At 33.8% G+C, this 23,937-nt stretch overlaps 1 protein-coding gene across 10 annotated transcripts in view; it reads right to left on the bottom strand.

The window, feature by feature from the left end:
• Positions 1-23,937, bottom strand: part of FER (FER tyrosine kinase) — a 288,512-nt gene that overhangs the window by 135,097 nt on the left and 129,478 nt on the right. For 9 of the 10 annotated variants that reach the window (XR_011964436.1, XM_072597264.1, XM_072597265.1 and 6 more), the window contains 2 exons: positions 16,311-16,514; positions 585-707 (listed from right to left, as the gene is read on the bottom strand). Coding sequence is in view for 9 of the 10 variants with exons in the window: in XM_072597264.1 (XP_072453365.1) it covers positions 585-707; positions 16,311-16,514 (327 nt within the window). In the remaining variant the exon portion in view is untranslated. The remainder of the gene's footprint in view (positions 1-584; positions 708-16,310; positions 16,515-23,937) is intronic. The other variant, XM_072597267.1, reaches the window with a different exon arrangement.

A 23,937-nucleotide genomic window follows, 5' to 3' on the forward strand; every position in this document is an offset into this window, starting at 1 on the left:
AGTTCAGTTCAAGTGCTATCTCCCATAGGAAGCCTATTCTGTGATTTCCCCAAACTGCTAAGTGGCTCTCTCTCAAAAATTCCTTTTATTTACTTATCTATATCAATCAAGAAAACAATAAACATTTATTTAGTTCCAATTATATGTACATTGTTTCCAACCTACAAAGTATAAGCTCCTTGAAGGCAGGAACTGTATCTTTTATTGCCATTGTATCCCTACTGTCTATCACCATGCCTGGAATATTAGGCAATTAATAAACATTTACTGAATCAATATCAAGAAATCTATGGATTTTCAGAGTTATAACAAGCAGTGTATTTTCAGAGTTATATACAGCATATAATTGATGAATTATGTATATATTAGGAAGAATACTCTGGTAATCTGTCCTCTGGTAATAATCGACAGGCATATTACTTCAAGGAATCTTGAAAATGGAGATTCTAACTCAATTAGTAAGAGAATCACACAAAATTTAAAATTTGTCCTAAAGTTGACATTTATATCTGAAAACTGTATTTACTATATGAAAGGGAAACACATCAAGAATTCTTCTTTTAAAAAAAAATAGATGAACATACCTTAACAACAGGATTCAGCAGGACCACACCTGATTTCTTAGTAATGACTTGCTTTGTTGTATAATGATAATCTATAAGTTGAGGAATATTTGTAAATCCAGTTCCTTCAAATCGATATAGATTCTAGGAAGGAAAAAAAATAAAATCATATTTTAGAAAATAAAATGCAAAAAAATTACAAGAGAATCATAGAATTTCAGACTGAATAGGAACTTGAGAGATTAGCCATTACAACTCTCATGTACATAAAGAAACTGAAGTATACAAAGATTAAGTTGTTCAAGGTAACATAACTAGTGGTTGGCAAAGCTGGTACTACAAGTGTCTTGATACCTAGTCCTTCAGATTTAACAGTGTAACAATGGTATTGCAAGTTAATTTTCTAAGGGAGAAATAATTAATACATTAGCCATTTAGGCCTTTCATTGAATGCATTACAGACCTTTAACAGGTCAATGCTTCCACTAGAATAGGGCATGGTGATATCATTATATCCACCTGCTAGCATTTCTTGATTCCAAACTATTATATAAGGAATCAATCAACAAGCTAATGCCCCAAATCAGGGGAAAGCTGAGACAGTCCAGCCTCCATGAGTGTTTCCAGCATCAAAGAGGGAAAGAGGGAAGAGTCAGAAATCAAATGACAGGTGACTATTTTTTTAGAAGCTGAAACACCAGATTTCAAGAGGAAAAAACTGAATAAAAATCCAAGTCAACAGAGGGCATCCTAAAACTCTAAACATACTATAAGTGAATCAATATATTTTGTGAAACAAAATTGCAGAGTGACAGAGTGGATGTACAGAAGAATGAGAGATGAGAAACATGAATGAATAGCACAGGAATGGTGACTCCTATACTGTCTCAGAAAGAAGAAGAACTGGAAAGGGAAATTTTTAGAAGGAATAATGGAGGGCATCTCAACCCAAAGAAGAATGAGTGTAAAACACTCAAGATAGACTCAGGGTGGGAAGAGATGTACATCAATGATATGTCCTTCATAATCTATGAGGAGTTGGTACAATGGGAAACTACTTTATCTGAGTGCCAAGTCTAAACATCCTGGTCCACAAGAAAGGGGTAGGAAGCAGCTATTGTGAAAGGTAAAAGACAAGAAGCCAGTGGTATGATGGCTTAGGAAATAGGGAAGGCAACAGTTAGAACCAGAAACCAATGGGACACAGGGCAATGTGTACCACAGGGCACTGTTTTGATCCAACATTACTACCTACCTTACAAATAAACAGAAGATTGAGGCACAAGAGAAAATAGGGATAATGGGCAAGATCTATATAGGCAATAATATAGATATTGGTTAGAAAGCGAAATCAAAACCAAAATTTCAAAAGTTTTAATCACATATGCAAGAGAGAAAATAAAAACCAGCTTTTATTAAGCTTTTATACTATTGAAATGAGTTTTCCATTAATTTCAGCAGCTTCTTAGCTAACTGTTCATAATTTGTCTTGAGTACAGTTACATCCATGTCAGATAAACATGATCCAAGTTAAGACGACAAGACTACTAGCTAGGTTAACAACTCAATGAATTAACTATAGAGAAAGCTAATCCCTAAGTGCTCATTCACTACCCCCATCCCCTTCAGTGCCTACATGCTGGCAAGGGTACATCTGGACTCATAGAGTCTTGCTCTGGAATCCACTCAGCAATTCCTTTGCTGCTGTGATAATCTGTGCCAACCTTCAGCTACTGCATTCACTCCATAATTCATGGTAAGAAGCAAAGAATTCACCTCTGATCTATCCCCATGCTCCTTGCTCCCCAAGTGTAGAAGGGCAATTGAAAACTGATACATTATCTGATTGTGATGGAAGCCCACTGCTCTGAAGAAGTGTTCAGCCAGATAATTAAAGAACACAGGGAACTAAGCAAGGGGCCAGCATGTATAGGAGGCTCTACCAGGCCTCAAGAAAAGGGGAATGGTATCCAGGTAAGGCCAGTTCTGCTCCTTCCCCACCTCTCAAATTTATTTGTGGCGGGGGACTGAGGTTAGTGAAAAGTGAATTCCCCAGCACAGGAAGAGGCCCAGACTGGGGAGAAGGAATCAAACATAAACAACAAAGGACAATGAGAAAAGACTAAAATTACCAAAGATTACAGGAAGAAGAAAGCTCAATTTAAAACCTCAAGCATAGGCAGATAAATCAATGAAGAAGATATTAATATGACTGAAAACTGTCTCCAAATCACCCTCTACAAATTAGTATTACAAAACAAAAGATAATTAATTCTAACTGACGAGGAAGAGGATCTTGTGTATTTACAACAGAGAGCTGAACCTGCAGGACGTTCCCAAATGGCTCAAGAGAGGAAGAATCATTAAAGCAGAATTTATGCCTGACATAGCAGAAAGGGCTGACATAAAAGAAAAACTTTAATCCACAATGACAAATGTCATCCAAGAAATAAAAGAGAACAACTGAGTGGGAATGCAAACACACAGACATGAAGGATAATCCAGAAGAAAAGAAGAAAAAGCAATAAAGAAGACATGTACTCCACACAAACAATGTTTATTTCAAAAACAGGACCACACAGACAAGTTCAGAAAGTCAAATAACTTGAACACCGTAACTCCAGAAACACAACACAATCTTCTACAATTTCTGAATACAATATAGAACCCTAAGATTGCATCCAGAGAAAGAGCAATAACAACTCTGCTCCAAACTCAAAGGTACATTGTGATTAGAGTTAACATTCCACTGAAAAACAACGAAATCTAAAAGTAACCAGAAGGACTTTCAAATTGTAAAGGAGAGGAAATCTGAATTACATGGGAATATCCTGCACTGAAACTGCAGAAAAGAAGGCAACCATGGGGTCTGAAGAGCAAAAAAGCTGAAGCTGCACTATGAAATGATGTATTTGCAAACCTGAGTCTAGTTATTGATGAAAAAATATGGATATTCAAAAGTCAAAGGCACTTTATGCAAGACTACAAAAAAAATGAGTAGATTATTTACTTCATAAACACAACAGACAAATGTGGTTACCAAGGAAAGCATGAGCTACCCAAGAAATAAAAATTGGAGGGAAAAAAAGCTTTTAAAAAGAAAAAAATACTTATGAGATTAAAAAACAATAAAAAAAACAACAGTGTGACCAATAAGAGTTTTTTTATAAAAGAACATAAGGGTAAAAAGTAGAAAAAAAGAAGAGATGATGCAAAAGATTTTAAGACCACAGTAGCTTTAATGTAATTTAGATACTTGAGTTTCATGAGAAACAGACACAAAAGAATAAAGTTTAAGAAACATGAATTAAAAAATAAAAGTATAGAAGAGACAAAGGGAATTACAGAAGAGAATGAAGGGAAGAAATCTTTTTCAGAAAAGGCTACAGGAGGGCAACTAGTTGGGGCAATGGATAGAGCACCAGCCCTGGAGTCAGGAGTACCTGAACCAAAATCCTACCTCAGACATTTAATAGGTGTGCAACCCTGGGCAAGTCACTTAACCCTGATTGCAAGAGATATACAGAGGGAGACAGAGACAGACAGAAAGGAAAAGAGAAAGTGAGAGAAAGGGAGGAAGAGAGAAAGAGGGAGGGAGGGGGGAAGGGAAGGAAGGAAAAGAAAGGCTATATATATATATTTTTTAAAACCACTAACAAAAAAAGAACTTAAAGTGGAAAATGGAAAGGAAATTTTATTTAATGCCATAATGAAAGAGAAAAAAAGAAAAGAATTAGATAAATAGAAAAAAAGAAGAAAGGAAAAGGAACCCATGAGCTAAGTAAAATGACAAAACTAGGGAAAGGTATGAAAAAACAGTACTTGGGGGTTAGAAGAAGCTGTGGGAATAGAACTGCCTTAAAATAGATTGATCAAAAATAACTGGAGATAAAAGTACCATCTTAACAAAGAAATAGCAACAATATCTTTGTATCAAATCATTCAGATAAAGGTTTGGTGTTCAAGATATAACAATGACAAATCACAGATCTCACACAAACTCACAAATGTTCACATACAAGCACAAAACCAAAAACCATTCTCTAACAGATAAATGGTCAAAGGAAATGAGCAAATACTTCTCAAAAAAAAAAAAAAAAGAATTGCAAACTATAAGAGAACTTAAATAAGAGAACTGCAAACCAAAATAACCTGAGGCACCTCGGTGACTATCAGGCTGGGTCTGGAGTCAGAAAGGCTTGAGTTCAAACGTGGACTCACACACTTACAAGTTGGGTGACACAGGGCAAGTCACTTAACTCTCAGTTTGCCTCAGTTTCCTCATCTGTCAAATGAGCTGGAGAAGAAAATGGCAAACCACTCCAGAATTTTTGCCAAGAAAACCTCAAACGGGGGTCACAGAGTTGGACAGTACTGAAAAACAACTGAACAGCCAGTATTCCATTAATTTAGTTACCATACTTCATTTATCGGGCATATATTTTATCTCAATTTTATTAAACAAATAAGCTTTCTTGTTGGTGACCAAACTTGTTTTTGTCATTGTCAGGAGCTGCCTTCACTGATGCAAATGAATTCCCTTACCCTTTGCATGACAGGTAGATTTGTATTCTTTAGCTATTTTAAATGGAATTTTTCCTTCTTTCCTTCTGAGTTTTGTTGGTAATATACAAAAATTTCAATGACTTATGTGGATTTACTTTTTAGCCTACAAATTTGCTGAACATAGCTTCAAGTACTATTCAAATACGGTCTAGGGTTTTCTAAGGACAGCACCAGCTCATCAGCAAAAAACTATAATATTGTCTCTCCTTTATTTCTGCTCATTCCAGCAATGTCTTTTTAGCATCTTATTGCTACAGGTAGCAATTTCAGAAATACAGCAAAAAGAAGTTGGAGCAATGGATATTCTTGTTTTCCCTGATCTTACTGGAAAGTCCTCTAGTTTGTCCCCATTACAAACAATGACTCATCTTACAAAACTTTTATTATTAAGGAAAGCTCCATTTATTGCTATGATGACTAGGCTACTGCTGTTTTTAACAGAAATGGATATTTTGTCAGATTTTTTCTGCCTCTATTGATGTAATTATATGATTTTTGTTGCTCTTGTTGTTAATATAACAAACTATGTTTACAGTTCCTAATAATTAACCCTACATTCCTGGTATAAATCCCACTTGGTCATTACATAATATCTTCATGATACATTGCTCTAATCTTTTTGAAAAATTTTTATTTAAATTTTTTCTATCTTCATTAGAGGTAACAGTCTATAGTATTTTCTCTTTCTTTTGAATTTCCCTGGTTTACAGGTCTCAAGATTATATTCATAAAGAGAAGGAGGTCCCTTCTCTTCCAATTTCAGCAATTTCTATAATATTAAGATTAATTGTTCTTTGAATTTTTGAAAAAAATTTACTCAAAAATCTATCTCTTTCTGGAGTTCTTTTCCCCCCTTTGGGATGTTCAATTATAATTTGATCAATTTCTTTTTTTTTTTTCAAGACCAGAATCTTTTAATTGTCTATATGATATTCTGCTAAACTGGATGTTTTGTGTTTTTGTAAATCTTCCATTTCATTTAAGTGTTCAGTTTTGATGGCATATACTTGGTCAAAATAGTTTCTACTATTCTCCTCTGGGGATTTTTTTGTGAATTCCCCCTTTTCTTTTTTTATACTAGTAATTTGGTTATCTTCTTTGCTTTTTTGAATTAATTACCAAATGGCTTACATATTTCGTGGTTCTGTTTAAGCTCCTATGTTTATTTATTAATTCTATTTTTTACTAGAAACTTCATTAATCTCTGATTTTGCAGATTTTCTATTCTGGTGTTTCAAATTTTTAAAAGTTATTGGTTTTCAATTTGTTTTAGTTGCATGCATGCTTTACTGATTTCTTTTTCTCTTTCACTGTTGAAAGAGTTCCAAGTTATAAATTTCCCCTCATATACTGCTTTGGCTGCATTCCTCAAATATCCGGATATCATCTCGCTATTAGTATTATTATCATTATTGTTATCTTTAATGAAAGTATTATTTCTTTGAACTGTTCTTCCATACAGTAACTATCTGGGGTTATCACTGTCCAGTTGACTTTTAATTGCTTCTTCAATGACCTCTTTTGAATAAAGTCAATAAAGGGATATGTTTAATATTTTTGCTTTTTTGTATTTCTTTGAGGTTTTTATGACCCAAATACATGGCCAATTTTTGTAAAAGCACGAAGGACAATGGAGGAATAAAATTCATTCCTATTTATTCTTGTTCAATAATTGCCAGAGTTCTATCCTATTTAACTTTTCTAAAATTCTTTCCAGGTCCTTAAGTTCTTACTTGTTCATTTTTTGTTTAGACTATGTAGGTTTAAAAGAGTTACACTGAGTCTTCCCCTCTCTCCATTACAATTCTGCTATTTTTGCTTGTCACTCATTTACCTTTTACTTGAAATATTTAAATGCTGTATCATTCAGAGTCATATCTTACATACTGAAATTAATTCATTGTCTATGGTATCTTTGTCGTTTCCCTGTTCCTCTCTATTAACCAAGTCTATTTTAGCTTTTGCCTTGTAACCATGAGTGCAACACTTACTTTAAATTTCCTTAAAGAACTTTAAAATTCTACTAAAGTATATCAGATCTTGTGCCAGTGTTTTTATGCCTCATGTGTATTTCTTATAAACACTATATTGTTAGAGCCTGATTTCTAATCTAACCTGCAATCCTCCTTAATCTTATTATTTATTAGATAGAACTGCAGATACACACACACTCACTCACATACACAGAGAAGGGGAGAGAGAAGAAAGGCAGGGAGGAAAGGAGGGTGGAGAGAGGTGGAGAGAGACAGAGAGAGAGAGAGAAGAAAAAGGAGACTTAGATGTTGCATTCATGCTAGCTACTTTCAAATACTTGCAGGGCTATCACATAGCAAAGGGATTAGATTTATTCTGCTTGACTGTAGAGCAAAGAGATAGAATTAAAGGAAAGAAGTTTGCAAAGAAACTTGTTTCAGTGTGAAGTGCAAGGAAGTTCCTAGGATAAACATTAGGAAACAAATTCCTAGAAAAACTAGAGTTAAAAGACTTATGGCGTCTTATAAATGAGACAACCAAAACACATACATACTTCTCAACACCACATGAAATTTACCCAAAAACTTACCATGTACTAGGGCACAGATAATTGCAAACAAATATAAAAAGGCATCAACAGTTAACATCTCAATTAGAGACTATAATACAATAAAAATCAAAATTGTTTCAGGGACCACTAACAAAAGATACAGACCCAAATAGAGACTTAACAATCAAATCTTAAATAATATGTAGGTCAAAGAACAAAAAATCATAGAAACAATTAATAACTATGTAAAAGAAAATGATAACAGTAAAACAGTATACCAAACTTTCTGTGATATAGCTAAAGCATCCCTAAGGAGAAATAATATCCTTACAAACATAAATTAATAAAATAGAAAAAGAGAAGATTAATACACTGAATGTGCATTTTTAAAAAATTAGAAAGAAAAAAATAAACCTAAAATAAGCATAAAAGGAGATATTACAAATTACAGGATAAATAGATAAATTGAAAAAAAGCATGTAAATGATAAATAAAACTAAAGAGTAATTCTTTTAAAAGCCTAATAAAACTGATAAGGCCACTGATTAAAAAGAGGGCGGAAAATGAAATTTAAAAAATAGCAAATTAGCAATATGAAATAGCAACCAGAAGAAATAAAAAGAATAACGAGAACATGATATAAATAATTATATGCTAACAAAACCAAGAACACAAAAAAATAGAGGAATACCTTATAAAAATATAAAATACCCAAACACTTAGAAGACTAGAGAGAGAGAGAGAGAGAGAGAGAGAGAGAGAGAGAGAGAGAGAGAGAGAGAGAAAGAGAGAGAGGTCTTAAATAATTCTATCTCAGAAAAGGAAACAGATCTAGCTGTAAAGGAGCTAACAAAGGAAAAAGAATCCTCATCCTTACAGGTTCACAGAACTCTATCAAGCTTCTAAGGAACATTTAGTAACCATATCTCACAAATTATTTTCAAGAATCAGAAAGAAAGCACCCTACTACAGACATAGTCCTAGTACCTAAACCAGAAAAAGGTACAACACAGAAAGAAAACTACATCAGCATCATAAATAAGATTCATTAAAAAAATTTTAAACAAATTCCTGTCTAACAGACTATAACAATTTATCAAAGAAAGCATGCTTTATGACCAAGTGGGATTTAAACCAGTAATGCAAAGACGGTTCAACATCAGGAAAACAATCACAATAATTAATCATATTAAAAACCCAAACCACCGCAATTTTCTCAATAGATGCAGAAAATGCCTTTGACAAAGTAAAACACTCTTTTATACTAAATCTCCTATAAAGTATATGCATAGATTTCTTAAAATATCATAAGAAGCATCTAAAAACAAAGAATCATATGCACTGAGAATGTACCACAACTTATTCCAATAAATACAAGAGTGAAGCAAGGATGCCCAGTCTCCCAACTATTTTTTGATATAGTTCTGGAAATGCTAACAACAGCAAAAAGACAAGAGAAAGAAATTAAAGACATAAAGATAGGTAAAGAGCAAATAAAAGTATCCCTTTTTGCCAATGATATGATGATTGATTTACTTAGAAAATCCTAAGGAATCAGCAAAGATACGGAGACAATCAATGGTAAATAACTGTTGAAAAATCTATAGTATTTCTATATAATAATAACAGAAGAATTAATAATAGAAAGGCAAATCCTATTCTAAATAGCTACAAAACACAAAATATCTGGGATAAATCTGCCCAAGAACATAAACGACTTGTATATTACAAAGTGTTCCTTAAAGAAATAATTAAAAAAAAAAACAACTTAAACAGCTGCAACAATATTTAATGATCATGGCTAGGAAATGCCAATACAATAAAATGAAAATATTACCAAAATTAATTTATACTTTTAATGCTGTACTAAATTACCAAGGCATAAAATGATAAAAATTCACTTTGAAAAACAAAAGATAGAGACTATCAAGGGAAATTAAGAAAAGAAGTAGGGACAGACGGTAGCAGCACTTCCAGACCTCAAACTGTATTACAAAGCAACAGTCATCAGAACCATGTGGTACTGGTAAAAAAAATAGGTCAAATAAGGGAGAACTGAAAATAAAAGAACTCAGTAACCCAATGTCTGATAAAGTGGAAAACGTGACTATCTAAGAAAAAAACTCCCTAATTGACAAAAACTGCTAGGAAAATTGGAAAGCAGCCTGGCAGAAAATCAGGCTGAGACCAACATCTTATACCATATTCCATAATACATTTTAAATGGATATAGAATCTTAATATTTTTCCTTTGATTTAATATGCTTAATTTTGCTGGATAAGTGATTCTTGCTTATAATCCTAGCTCTTTTTCCTTCTAGAATACCATGATCCATGACCTGTGATCTTTTAATGCTGTATAATCCTGATTTTGGCTCTCTGATACTTTAATGATACTCTCTGATACTTTTCTGGCTAAATGAAGTATTTTTTCTCCCTTGGTCTGATAGTTCTGAAATCTGGCTATCATGTTGCTTAATATTAAAGATCATACTATAAAAAATGGAAGAGAAAGAGCTCAACTTTCACAGATATGGCTATGATTTGTATTCTTAACTAAGTAAGAGCTAGACAGCAATCACAAAAGATCAGATAGAAAACACTGATTACCTGAAACTTAATGCACTTCGAATAAAAAAGCAAGTGAACAAATAGGAAAACATCTTCATATCAAGTTTCTCTGCTTAAGGAACTGGCATCCAAGATAGATAAGTAACTGCATATAAGACTAACAGCCATTCCCCAATAGATAAATGGTCAAACAATAAGTTCTCAAAAGAAGAACTGCAAGATATTCACAACTACATGAAAGAAAGTTCCAAACCATTAATAAGAAGAGAAATGCAACCTAACTCCTTTTACATTGGCAAAAATGACCAAAAATGTCAATAGTGCATTGTGGTTCAACATTAGGAAAACGATCAACATAACGAATCATATTAAAAACCAAAACCACACAGTCTGTGAATTGTGAAAGAACAGGTACACTAACAAACTGCTGATGGAGCTGTGAAATGCTACGATCATGGTGGAGAGTGATTTGTAATTATGCAAACAAAGTAACTGAAACATCCACACCCTTCCAACTAGACACCCCAGCGAAGCATGTACACAAAATATTTACAGCAGCGTTTTTGACGTGGAGAATGGCTAAACAGATGGTGGCACACAAATGTAATGAAATCTTACTGTGATGTAAGGGATGATGTGGGTGATGAGCAGAGATTGGCAGGGAGACATCTATAGAAATGGATGCAGTATGAAATAAGCGAAACGAAGACAATAACGCAGTAATTACAACAATGTATAGGAAAAACAATGACATTTAAAGTAATCAAAAATAAACTAATAAAATTATAAAGATCAAGTGGGACTAGCAGGAAGACATATAAGAAGACACCCACAATACATCCTTTCATAAAGGTCAGAGGGCCACAGATTGTACATACTGCACATGCTTTTCACTTTTTCAAAATACTGATCCATTGTGTTGATGTTTTTTCTTGGAAAAAGTACGATTTCCTATACAGTATGGCCTCTGTGAAGGCAGAAGATAACTATGATGTCTAAGAAACAGAAAATAAATAAAAACTTATTTAATGAAGAATTTGTGCCTATTCTGTTTAAGATAAATGTCTTAAAGTTCATTAGATAAAAACTGCTGTACACTGTCAAAAATAACCACAAAAATTTATTCAGAAAGTTTTCAGTAAAATATTTCATGCTAGATTTTAACTGGCAGCACCTACATTGTCTGAGATGAGATCATCTGTGATACCACAAATTTTAAAGTATAAATGAAGAGATTACAAATTAATAATCTTATTTTCTGTTTCCCTCTTCTATATATTGAACACACAAATGCTAATATGTAATTTTTATAATGCATTCTAATTACTATTTTGTAACAAAAAAGTTATCCATATTTATGTAAATGTCTTCAGATCAAATGAAAATTTCTGTAAACTTTTTAAAATGATCAATATTAATTTTTTCCTCAAATAAAACCATTAAATGATGGCAAATGATAAACAACCAATAACATTTAGTACTAGTCTATTCATATTGCTGCCTCATTCATAGTCAAAATCGTGAGCTAAGGAGCTAATGAAGCAATCAATCAATAAACACTGATTAGGCACCAACTACTTGCCAGGCACTGTGCTAAGCACCTGTGATACAGAAAGGGGCAAAAGACAGCCCTGCCCTCAAGGAGCTTGAAATCTAATGAGGGAAACAACATGCAAACAAATATGTACAAAACAAGGTATGAATAGGAAATAAATAAAAAAGGAAAGGCACTAGAATTAAGAGGAGTCGGAAAAGGCTTCCTGTAAAAGATGAAATTTTCGTGGGGACTTAAAGGAAGTCCAATGAGGTCAAGCAGAGCAAGGACAGTGTTCCAGGCATGGGAGACAAAAGAAGGAAAATGCTCAGAGCCTCAGAGATGGAGTAGAAAAGCCAGGAGGCTGCAGACATTTGGGAAGTAAGCTGTAAGAAGGCAGGAAAAGGGAGGAGGGGGCTAAGTTGTGAAGGGCTTTGAATGCCAAACAGAAGATGTTGTATTTGATCCTGGAGGTGACACAGAGCCAATGGAATGACATAACTGGGCTTATGCTTTAGGAAAATCACCTTAGTAGGATAGACTGGAAAAGGGAGAGAGACGAAGCAGGCAGACTCACCAGCAAGCTATTGCAACAGTCCAGGAATGCGGTGATGAAGGCCTGTACCAGGGGTAGCGGTGGCACAAGAGAGAAGGTGGCATATTTGAAAAGTGTTGCAAAGATGAATAGTTCTATATAGGGTATTTCAAAAAGTCTTAGCATAATTTTAATCTACTAAAGCTTAAATTCTCTAAGCTTAACACTACACTAGGACTCTTGGAACACTGTATTATCGAACACCGAACTTTACAAAATGAAAATAAAAGAATAAACTCTGGCTCCAAATGATCTGTCTTGACATGTATCTCCTCTTTCTCTACATGCTTTTCCTCGACAATCTCATTTCTTATTATTTCTATGCAGATAATTTCCAAATGTTTTATCTTCTGTCCCTATCTCCGCACTGATTTCTACCTGCCTGCAAAACATCTTCATTCTAAAGCCTTGCACAACTTCTAACTCAACTCAAGGCAGTTCAGTGGAACACAGGAGAACTACCTAAATTCAGGTTCAATCTCAGGCACTTATGATATGTCTGACCTTGGCAAGTAACTTCATCTCTGTTTGCCTGTTTCCTCAACTGCAAAATGGGCATAATAGCGTCTGTTTGTCAGAGTCATTGTGAGGATCAAATGAGATCATTGTGCCTGGTACACAGCAGGCATTTAATAAATGCATATTCCTTTTCCTTCTCTTCTCTTCAACTTTCCTAAAACTGAACTTACCATCTTCATTCCAAAGTTTGTCCTTCCTTTCAAATTCTTTATTTTGGAAAATTCCCATCCAGTCAGTGTCATCCTTGGTTCTTTCTCCATGAGGTATCCTGTCAGTTCTTCACAAAATCTATTGATATCTGCCCTCTTCTTACTACATGCGCCATCAAATTAGCTCAGGTCCTTTTACCTCAAATATTTAATCATTCCATGAACTAATCTCCCTACTTCTCATCTTATCTCTTCCCTCCCAATTCAGCCATAACCCTACTGCCACAGTACTTTCTGATGCATGTAATTTTTCTATTAAAAAAATCTTCAATACCTTTCCCCTAACTACTGAAATGAACAGAAAATTCCTTACTCAGATATTCAAGGTCATCTACAATCTAGCTTCAATCTACTTTTCCAGTTCTGTTTTAAATTATTCTAGTCAAACTGAACAAAATCTTGTACTGCCTCCTCCTCCCTCAGTGTAATTCACAAGTCATTCCTCATAGAATAGATCAAATGTGCGTGATCTACATGAAGGAAGAATTCCTTCCACATCTCTGATTACTGAAAGCTTTCAAGACCAGTCTCAAATGCTGATGCTTCTTGAAGCTTCTTTCTACTCCCCTAACTAGAGGTAATCTCTCCTTATTTTGAGTTCTCCTCAATGATGCTGAGGCATCATAGCAGTAGGAGCTGTGTCCTGCCTCTGATACTCACTCTAACCAAGGTGAAGCCTCTGCTCTTCTCATCTGTATGAGGATCACAATCTTCATGCAGCCTGTTTCATGTAGTTGTTTTGTGAAAAGGGCTTAATAGATGTTGGTCTTAGCTCCATGAAGGCAAGTACTGTGTTGGTTTTCTCCCCTGTATCACCAAGCTGTACCATAGAACTTCACACATGGAATCCATTTCAAAGTTGTTTAATAGAATTTAATGAATTGAACAGCCTAACTTCCTAAGAAAAATGTTTCTTTAGTGAAATTTAACTGCTTGATTAGACCAACTATAGAAGCCAGTAATATCAATAATCAGGTGGCTGAAAACCCATGAATGCCATTGAAATGTAAGAATACATCATTAGCAGATATCTCAACAACATTTCAATGACAAAGGGTAAAAGGTTCTAAATGAAATCTTTTAAACGTAAACTTATAAGATGCTTCATTTTCAACAAGTTTACTGAATGTTAGCTCTCTTAATAAAAAAAAACAGGGTTATTAGAAAGAGGTTTGGAAAGCGGAAAGAGAGATTGATTTGTAGTTGGAGGACCTGGGTTTGATCAGACATGGCTACTTAACAGCAGTGTAACCTGAAGCAAGTCAGTTTCCTCATCTATAAAATAAGGTGTTTGAAAGACATTATTAGTACCATTACAATTTGCATATCTACATTTCCCAGCATACTAGCTCAAATGATCACATCTGCATCTGAACTTGTACCAGGCATCCTTAGCAGACAGCTTAGCAGATAACTAATTGAATATCCCTTTAAGGTTTGCAAGGCGATTTATATATTATCTCATTTGATCCTCATAAAACTTAATGTCATAATATGCCATACTGTTATTATCATATATTATAATTCCCATTTTACACATGAGAAATCTGAGATTGAAAGAAGTCTGGCAACTTGACCAAGATCATACACCTATTAAGAGTTGGAGGCAGAATCTGCAGACTTTCCTGACTTCATAGCCAGTATTGTATCATTAAATCACTTAGATATCTCTAATAATCATAAAAAAGTTATCACTATTGTTGTTTTTATTTACTCTCAGACAAGTTTTAGTACAGATTTTTAAAAGAAGTAATTTAGTAAATAAGAGAAAATAAAAAAAACAAGCATTTAGTTTGCTTCATAGGTTGTGCTAAGGTTGTGTCTGCTAAGAATCTCATGCCATTTTAATAATAATAAAAACCAAAAAAAGTTTCAAAAAATACTACTTATGATATTGCTATGGCCATGAGGAAGGACAGCACTTGTCCTAAGTAAAATGCAGGACTTCTTTTTCTTGTCTAAGTCAGAAAGGATGCAGATATACTCTTATTACATCTGAAATACATGGTAGATTTATGGTTGCAGACAATATAAATATACAGGTTCAGATATAAATGAAACACAAAAATTAACAACTTTCATTAAACAAAACTGGTCACACAGAATGACCTGAAAGGCAGCTTTCTATGTAAATATATCTCGGAGAAGCCTGTGATGAATTACCTCAGTGACTTTCATCAAAGAGCTACACCAGGTAAAAAAGATCACGGTTTGATTACCATGTAGATCAGGTAGTCCTGTTCCATTCCAATGACAAAAACTCTAGCACCAACACAACAGTTATTCATTTTCCATTCAAAGAAATTCATTTAATTCAGCTCAAAACATATTTATTAAGTGCTTACTATGTGTAGAGCACCATAATGGACTCTAAGAAAAATACAAAGATAAATGGCATAAGAAACACAAACAAGACTAAAGAATACGGCAAGGGTAAAAGAAAACTGGACAGAGCAAAAGACGGCAAAAAGAAAATAAAAGAATACAGACAAACTCAACTATCTTTACCAAACCTCCAGAATATTAAGAAAGATACCACATGAAGCTAACTAAATTAAAGGAAGCAAATTAAAAGAAATTCAAGGAAAAGGAAAGACAGGAAAAGAAGAAAGCCATCAAGGGGCCACAGCATTCTCCCTTCATCCCAAGGCATAAGGAGAGGTGTTGAGATTAGGAATGGGGGGCAGGGGCTGATGTGGATACTACTATCCCCTGGTTGGTATTTCCAACATATACTTAATGGATGAATGAGAGATGACAGTATAGTGGGTCAAGAAGTTATCAAATCAAGTTAAATTTGGAAATAACAACAGGTGACAGGGTCTTCCCCAGTCACCCACAGCAGAGTCACCCCTAAGCAGAAGTATAATCAAAGACCTTCAACTCCTAATAATGGAAGCTGGGAAGTTAAAATTTCATGAGGATAGAAAATAAGAGAGAGTTTGAGGAAAACACACTGCATAATAAAACTCCTAACACAATTAAGAAATGATATGAATATAGCATGGATATAAAATGTTAGTGACATTGTAGAACATCATTTTTAATTGCTATGAAAAGAATTAAAATTGCCTTAAAATGATTATTCTACATGGGTGCCTGATATTTATTAAAACTCATCTGTGACTCCAATATTGCTACCTAGTGTTAATATATGAATTTATCAGAAACTCTCCGTTACTATTTCATTAATTTATATTAAAATAAACAAACTACAACACCAACATACATCAGCAAACTGTATAATAAAGTGTCTTCGTTGTCCATCTGAAAACACAGACAGGACATATTCACCAGGTTTCCCGTGACTCTCCCGAACCAAGAAGTCTCCTTGTTGCTTTAAGAGTTCCTGTGCTTCTATTCTGGGAATTGCACCATGGTACCAGTCCTGTTCTACCAATGGCTTGTCACTTGCTGATATTACATCACAGAACTTGAATAAACATTAAAGAGAAAAATAAATTAGAAGTAATAATGCTGAAGCTTTTATCATACAGTAAGTAGAAATACTTTGTACTTTTATTGATGGCCTAAAACTTTCCTGATTAATATATTTTAATTTTTAAAATGAAAGTGACTGCTTTATATATTTATTTTTACCTAAACAAAATACTTAGAGTTGTAAAGAATCTCAGAGGTCATCTACTCCAACCCCTTCATTTTATAGATGAGGAAACTGAGACCAGACCCAGGTACTCTGTAAATTCTGCACTCTTCCTACTATACAATGTTGCCTCCATTTTTTAACCGACATCTTCAAAAAGGATCAATCTGTGTTGTTGGGAAGAGAATTCTAAGAAATCCCATACTTTTAAAATTCTGCTCATTAAAAGTCAAAAAGTGTATGGAAGAGTGATGCGATTACAACTGATTCTGCTCAACTGGTATTACAAACTACAAAGTTAGATTCCTAACATGCAGACACAACAATGAATATCAAAGATATTCATCCTGATACACATTTTATTTCTGCTTGTAAATAAAGTATTAATTATTTTATACAGTCAATTCAAATTTAAGGAACTGTCTATTATCTATATATTCCAAGGTCAAGTTTCCCTGTTGACTGCACATCCCCGGCTTTATCTACTTTATCTACAGGCTTTTAGAGGTGTCATTCCTGTGACTTGCCATAGATTCACCACTGTTTCCATATCTATCAAGATTTCTTCTGTTGTCGACTCTGCAATTTGTTTGTTTCCTTTCTTACAAAGCTACTGAAGAAAACCAGGAAAAAAAAATATTGTACATGAAAAATCTCAATGGTTCATATGATGTAAAGCTTCAGAAATTCTGATCAATGCCTGGAAGACAGAATCCCAGCTACAAAAAGAATAATGTCTCTAATCTTAAACAGATAATAAGATATTAAGATAGTCAAGGTTTGATACTAATTTCTTGACGTATCTAATTTCTGGTAAATGGAACCTTACATTTTCTCACACAAAGTGAAAGGATTTAAATTCTTCATATAGTTAAACTGAGGGAATATGTCATAGTAGACAGAGAGACCTAGCCTTGAAGCCAGACAGTGTAGGGTTCAAATTCTACCTCTAACACATACTGGCTGTGTAACTGGAATTGGAAAGTCACTTAACCTCTCACTATTCTAGGCACAAGACTAAATGGCAGAGACAGTGCCTACCTAAATTAGTAGAGGGAAATTCTTTGCTTAAGAATTCCCTGTATCACTAAAAATATGGATTGATATCTATACCCTATCCTTATTTACATATATTCATACACACAAACAATTTTCAGCTTCATACATACCTACTTGTGACAGAACACAAACCACTCAACTTCTCCATATCCCAAAACAACTCTCAAAGACTAAGTTGGAGAGGATTTGTAGGTTTGTATGAGTGAATGAATTTTGGCATTTGGAAGTTACTGACACATGAAATGGTTCACACTGAACCTCTCATCCCTCTCTCCCACCCTCTACAACCTGCCCCCTCCCCAATGCATATAGCCATTTTTTCCAAAAAACGTTTCAAGTGTGAATGAGACAGCTTAGAGTAACATTTTCAGGTCCTTCGGACAGCTATATGCCTAATGCATAGAGAATAAATCTCCATCAATTATAGTACGTAAATAATATAATCATATGATTAGCATATAATAATGTTATATATCTATTAAGTAAAAAACAAAGGAAAATTAAATTATCTTTGTTAAGGTAAAATTTAGGAGCATCATGGAGACTTTAAAATTTTAAAAATGGAATCTCTAGGCCAAACTATGCCTAAAAGATAGCACAGTATAGTGGAAAGAGCACTGAATTAGGAAACTTGGGTTCAAGACTCTGCTTTGAAAATTATTCCTAGTTAATCTTTGGCAAGTTTATTGGCCTGTCTGAAACTCAGTTTCTTCACCTGTAAAATAGGGATAATACCTACTCCCTTATATCATCATTTCCTCATACAATTCTTATTAAAATAAAATGATATGACTTTACAGTGTGGTTAAATAAATATATCATATTTATAGTACAAGAAGTTAGTTAAGCCTGCCTGAAGTCTCTGCACCCCTTCTTTGAAAAAAAATTATTTTTTCTCAATTACATGCAAAAACAATTTAAACAGTTGTTTGTTTGTTTTTTTTTAATTTTGAGTTCCAAATTCCCTCCCCACCCTGCCTTGAAAAGGCAAAGCAATTTGATATAGATTACACGACACCATTTCTGATACCTAAAATCAATCAGAATGGGATTAACTGAAGGGATCAACTGAAATGAAAGGTGCACCAAAACTTGCATTCAGTTAGTTACAGCAATACTCAGTAGAGTACATTATAGAAAATGCGCCTGAAGCTGTACTATAAATCTATGAAATCACTGGTTCCCTACCTCTGTACTAAATATTTTAAGTATAGAAGTATACAGCTCAGGGTTTCGACTGAGTCCGTCTGACATAATGTTTATCTATTTGGCCTTTAATGAGGTTGTCACTGGTACACTTAAACTAATGATTTGGGTCATTTCTACTACATAGATAAAGCAAATAGCTTCTAAAAACCCTAAGAACCGTCCCCAATTAGGGCCTCCAAAGGAAACCTAAGTTTTAAGCTTTCTACTACCCTTTAAATAATATTTACTGAGCATACATATGGCTAGATATTGAGGACCTTGGTACTTTAACAGGAAAAAAAATCCTAGAATGCAACTAATTATACATTCATAATTCCTTTTAATTGGATTTATATCTCCAAACTCTAAAGGATTCAGCTGAGCCTAATATCCTTCTCTAACTTGATTTTGTGTCTCATTATATAAGATTCTCTCAAATGAAACAAATTACCCAACTAAACTTCACTAATTTTCCTTTAAAAATGATGAAGAATTACAAGCCTTTTTATTGTTAATGAACACAAAGGAACTGGTAATTACTTTAATTACTTTCTTTTCAATGAATGGTATTTTTATATTTTTTCACTTAAACTAAATTCTTCAATATGAAAAATAATGATAAACTTAATATTAAATACAAATCCAATTCAAGTTTTTTTTGCAAACACTTATATCTAACTAAATTAATTTTAATGAATAAAATGTAACCGTTCTATCATTCCTTCTTCTACATCATATTAATTTGACCATTTCTTCCCATTTACTTTTCCTGTTACATTGCATTAGTGTTTACTCAGGTGTTTGGTTGTTCTTTAACACCTCAGTTTGTTAATATAGCCATCAAGCACATTTTAAAATGGAAAATTGGTTATAAACATCTTTCTATTCTAATATAAATTTTGATAAGCACATTACTTTTTTAAAATGTGTCCAAAGAATCTAAAGAACAGCCAACTGTCTAGAAAAGGATAGAACACTAAGAATTTTATAAATGGGAATACAATAAATATATTATTAACTGAATAACCTGTATGTGCAATAAAGTTCAGAATTCTAAAGGTTTCCAAAATGATTTAGTGTTACTTTTTCCCCAAGTTTTAATTATGTCAGACCCCATTGAAAAAAATATTTTTATAAAGGTAACTAAAATAAAGATTCTATGCTGAGCTAATGATAGGTTTTGGAAGAATCTGCTCAATAAAAATTACTAAAAATAACTTTTTCCTTTCCTTATAACTTTCTCCCTTTCTTTGGCAAAGGAATGAAATGTGGTACAGTGGAAAGAGCACTGGTCTTGGAGTCAGAGGATATGAGTTTGATTTCTGATTCTTCTACATACTACCTGTGGCAACACTAAGCAAGGCACTTCACTTCTCTTGACCTCAGTTTCCTTACCTGTAAAATGAGGGGGCTGGTCTACATGACCTCTAAGGTCCCTTCCAGCTCTAAATCTATGTTCCTATGAAAAATGTCATAAAAAATAGAAATCAACATAAGTAGTAACATCCTAGGCTCAGACGTTTATTTGCCTTTGCCTTTCTAACTATAATCTGGTATGGGTAGGGAGAAACAGTATGGCGAATGGAAGGAACACAGGTTTTCTCACAGAGGACCTGTGTTCAAATCTTCATCCTACTACTTACTATCTCTGCCACATCAGGCATGTCACCTCATCTAAATCCATAGCTCTAAAATGGAAAGGCAAGGGTGACAAATCTAGATGATCTCAAAGATCTCTTTCTTCTCTGAAATCTATGATCCTTAGCCTGTGGGGATGAGAGCAAAAGGAATTCTAAATAGGAGCTGGACACACTGAAGAAGCGATCTGACTACATACCTGGTAGCAATTTGACACCTACTAGCAATTTCAAAGTTGGATTAGATTGACACTTCTTTAATCAGGGCTGTTGCAAGATTTTCTTCTAGGATAAGGATCTTGCAATCTTATTTTAAGAGGGGCAATGAATGACAAACTGTAATATATTCTAAAAAAGATGGCCAGGATGTTAAGAGGGTCCTAAAAGATGGTTAATAGCTAAAGGAAACAAAACTTCCACCAGGAGTAGGAATGATTTAGAGGGAATTCTACTGCTATGCTCAAATACTTTCAAAAGTTTCTACATGAAAAAGGAATGAGACATTTTATCTCTCTAACAGGCAGAAGTAGAGCAACTAGGTCAAAGGATCATAAATTCAGAATGGGAAGGGATCTTAAGGCATCCAGTCCAACATTCTCATTTTACAGATGAGGAAACTGAGGTCTAGAGAGGCCAACTTGGCCAAAGTCACACAGATAGTAAGCCAGAGCCCAGAGTCTAACCAAGGTCTGTCTTCTAAATCCACAATCAGAGTTCTTTCCCTTGAACTAAATGGTAGAATAACAACAGAGTTAAACTTCTGGTATAGAAGGATTTTCTCTCAGAACTGCTCAAAAACAGAATTAGTGAGTTTTCTACCATAGGGAGTATTCCTAAACTAGCAAGGAAGTCTGATTAGATGACCTCTAAATTCACTTCCAACTCTAAGATTCTTGCTTGTATATAGAGACCTTCTATCATTTTGGGAACGTGTATCCACTTATTTTGCTAATTAGTTTTTGCTGGAAAGGAGAGCTAAGTGGCCATCATCCCAATAAATTAGCCTCTTTTCTAGCTAAAGCTAAAAGTACAAAGCTGTTGTGCATCCTTGGCTGAAATTTATGCGGACTTACACAAAGTAGAGGGGTTCTACCCTCATTCCTGACCAACTCAGATTTGCTTCTCTATGACCACCCTGGAAACAGAATTTTGGGTAATATTCACTTCAACAGAATCCTTTATATTTTGAGGTTATAATGGTTATAATAGGATTTAACATGTATATAAGAAATACATAACATGTATATAAGAAATATTATTCAGAATCCTCAATCTGAAGAGCTCTAAGAATGTACACAAAGTGCCCAAATGTTTATTATCACATACATAAGTTGGAAAATTCTTTTGGGCAAAGTGATTGACACTTTGCTAATGTTATAGAAAAAAATCCTATGTTCACACTTTAAAAAAAGAAGTTTTCCTCTTCTACTAGTCTGGTCTTGAGAATAGTTATTTTCTTACTGAGGTTAACTGTCACAAGACAAGGCAGTATTAAAGCAGGCAACTAAAGAATCTGGTCCACACCAGGGAATAAATGAGAGGCAGGACTGGAGAGCAATCAACTTTCTATTTGGGGGATGGGTTGAGTAACAACCAATGTGGGGGGCAAAGGAAAAAGAGGTACGTTATCTATTCAAAATGTTTTGGTGAATCACCAAAACTGTAATAAAGAAATCAGTCTTTATCACAGTTTAACAGAAAACCTTTTTAAAGGACAAATTACTAAAAAGTTAAAGTCTTGAAAATAAAGATCCAAATTTTATAGAACAGTTTGGAAAAGAATTCAAATAAAATTCCCTATGTAATTAATTCAACAAAACAATCAAATTTCAAAGCTTACTTAAATAATCCTTATTTTTCATTCCTTTATTTAGACTTAACATTGGATCAATTATTTCTTGGCATGTCATGAAATTCTAAAATAGAAAAAAAAATCACTTTACTTTTAAAAATTAATGTCACAAAGAATTCTTAGGAAGAATTTGGAAGGACTGGGTAGTCAGGTATAAAATGGTGCTGGAACTCTAGGAATGTGAAGGAACTTCAGGTTGAGGAATAGGAATATGACTCACAAAGCCAAAATGATATTTAAAGAAAAGAAAACCAATCAATTTAGGATGGTAATAATATTGCAAAACCAAACTATAATTCGATATATTTAAGTATTGAATCAGTTATGAAATTCTTAGTAGCACTATTCTCCCCTGAAAAAATATGAAAAGTAGGAATATGGACCAAAATTTTTTAAATGATCCAATTTTAGACATAGTAATAATTAGAAAAGGAGGCAAAACTGTATAGCTACTAGGATCTTTCTAAACAAACTGTCACTGGATAGGGACAACAATTAACAAAAATAATTAAAAGATCTCTTTATATTCCTATTATCAACTAGCTCTGTTTTCTTAAGTAGTGCCTATCAGGTAGTTCACTAGTAGTATGAGACATTAATATTTCCTATATATATAGGAAATGAAAGTGGAAGCTCTTAAGTTAAAAAATTATTATTATGTGCAACAGAAATATTAATTGAACTTTTATTCATCTTTGCTGCCAAATGTTCTTCCTTGCTGCAGACATTATCCCCTTTTAGTCTTTATAACAAAGTCTATTTATTATATGTTAGGAAGCAAAATTAAAATGCAATAAAATACTCTAATCTGGGAAATCTTATAAACTTAAAAAAAAAAAGGCAAGATAAAACACTCCTGGGCCAAGAATACAAATTACCTTACATTCTGTGGTTGCCTGTCCTGCTGTTCTTGGGTGACGAGACACTCTCTAGAGAAACATATTTCTTTACCTTTCACTTCTTGTCTAACATCCTGCTGCCAGCACATCTTCTGTTCTCCTGCGTCTTCTCTTTTTTCTGCCTTCTTGTCTTCCCCTATTCATCTATCCTTGTTCCTTAATTCTTAGCATTTTTCCTCCACTATCTTTTCTCACTCCCATATTTTTTCAACTGCACTTGCCATACCTCTTTTCTTACCCTTCACTACTCTCCTACCATTTTATAATTTCTTCTTCCATATCTAACTTTCTTCTCATATACAATATTTCTCTCCTTTTAAGCATTTTTTGCTATCCTATAACAACAAAGTCTAAAAATGTGAAAAAATAAATGATCAAAATTGACCACTTTGGGGGAAGAAAGCACTTTTTAATTAAATTAATTGCACCCAAGTCTATCTCTTATAATACTCTTGAACTACAGTGAGTCAGTACAGCATTCTCTCTCAGAATGAGAAAAAATTTGGGATTTCCTAACGAGAACACATTCTCAATTTTATATGATCTCTGTCATTTATTTTTAAGATCCAGCAAGGATAATAAAAAGATAGATTTGCTCTCTCAAAGTGACATATATT

Source organism: Notamacropus eugenii, chromosome 3 (assembly GCF_028372415.1).
Source record: "Notamacropus eugenii isolate mMacEug1 chromosome 3, mMacEug1.pri_v2, whole genome shotgun sequence".
Lineage (NCBI taxonomy): Eukaryota > Metazoa > Chordata > Mammalia > Diprotodontia > Macropodidae > Notamacropus > Notamacropus eugenii.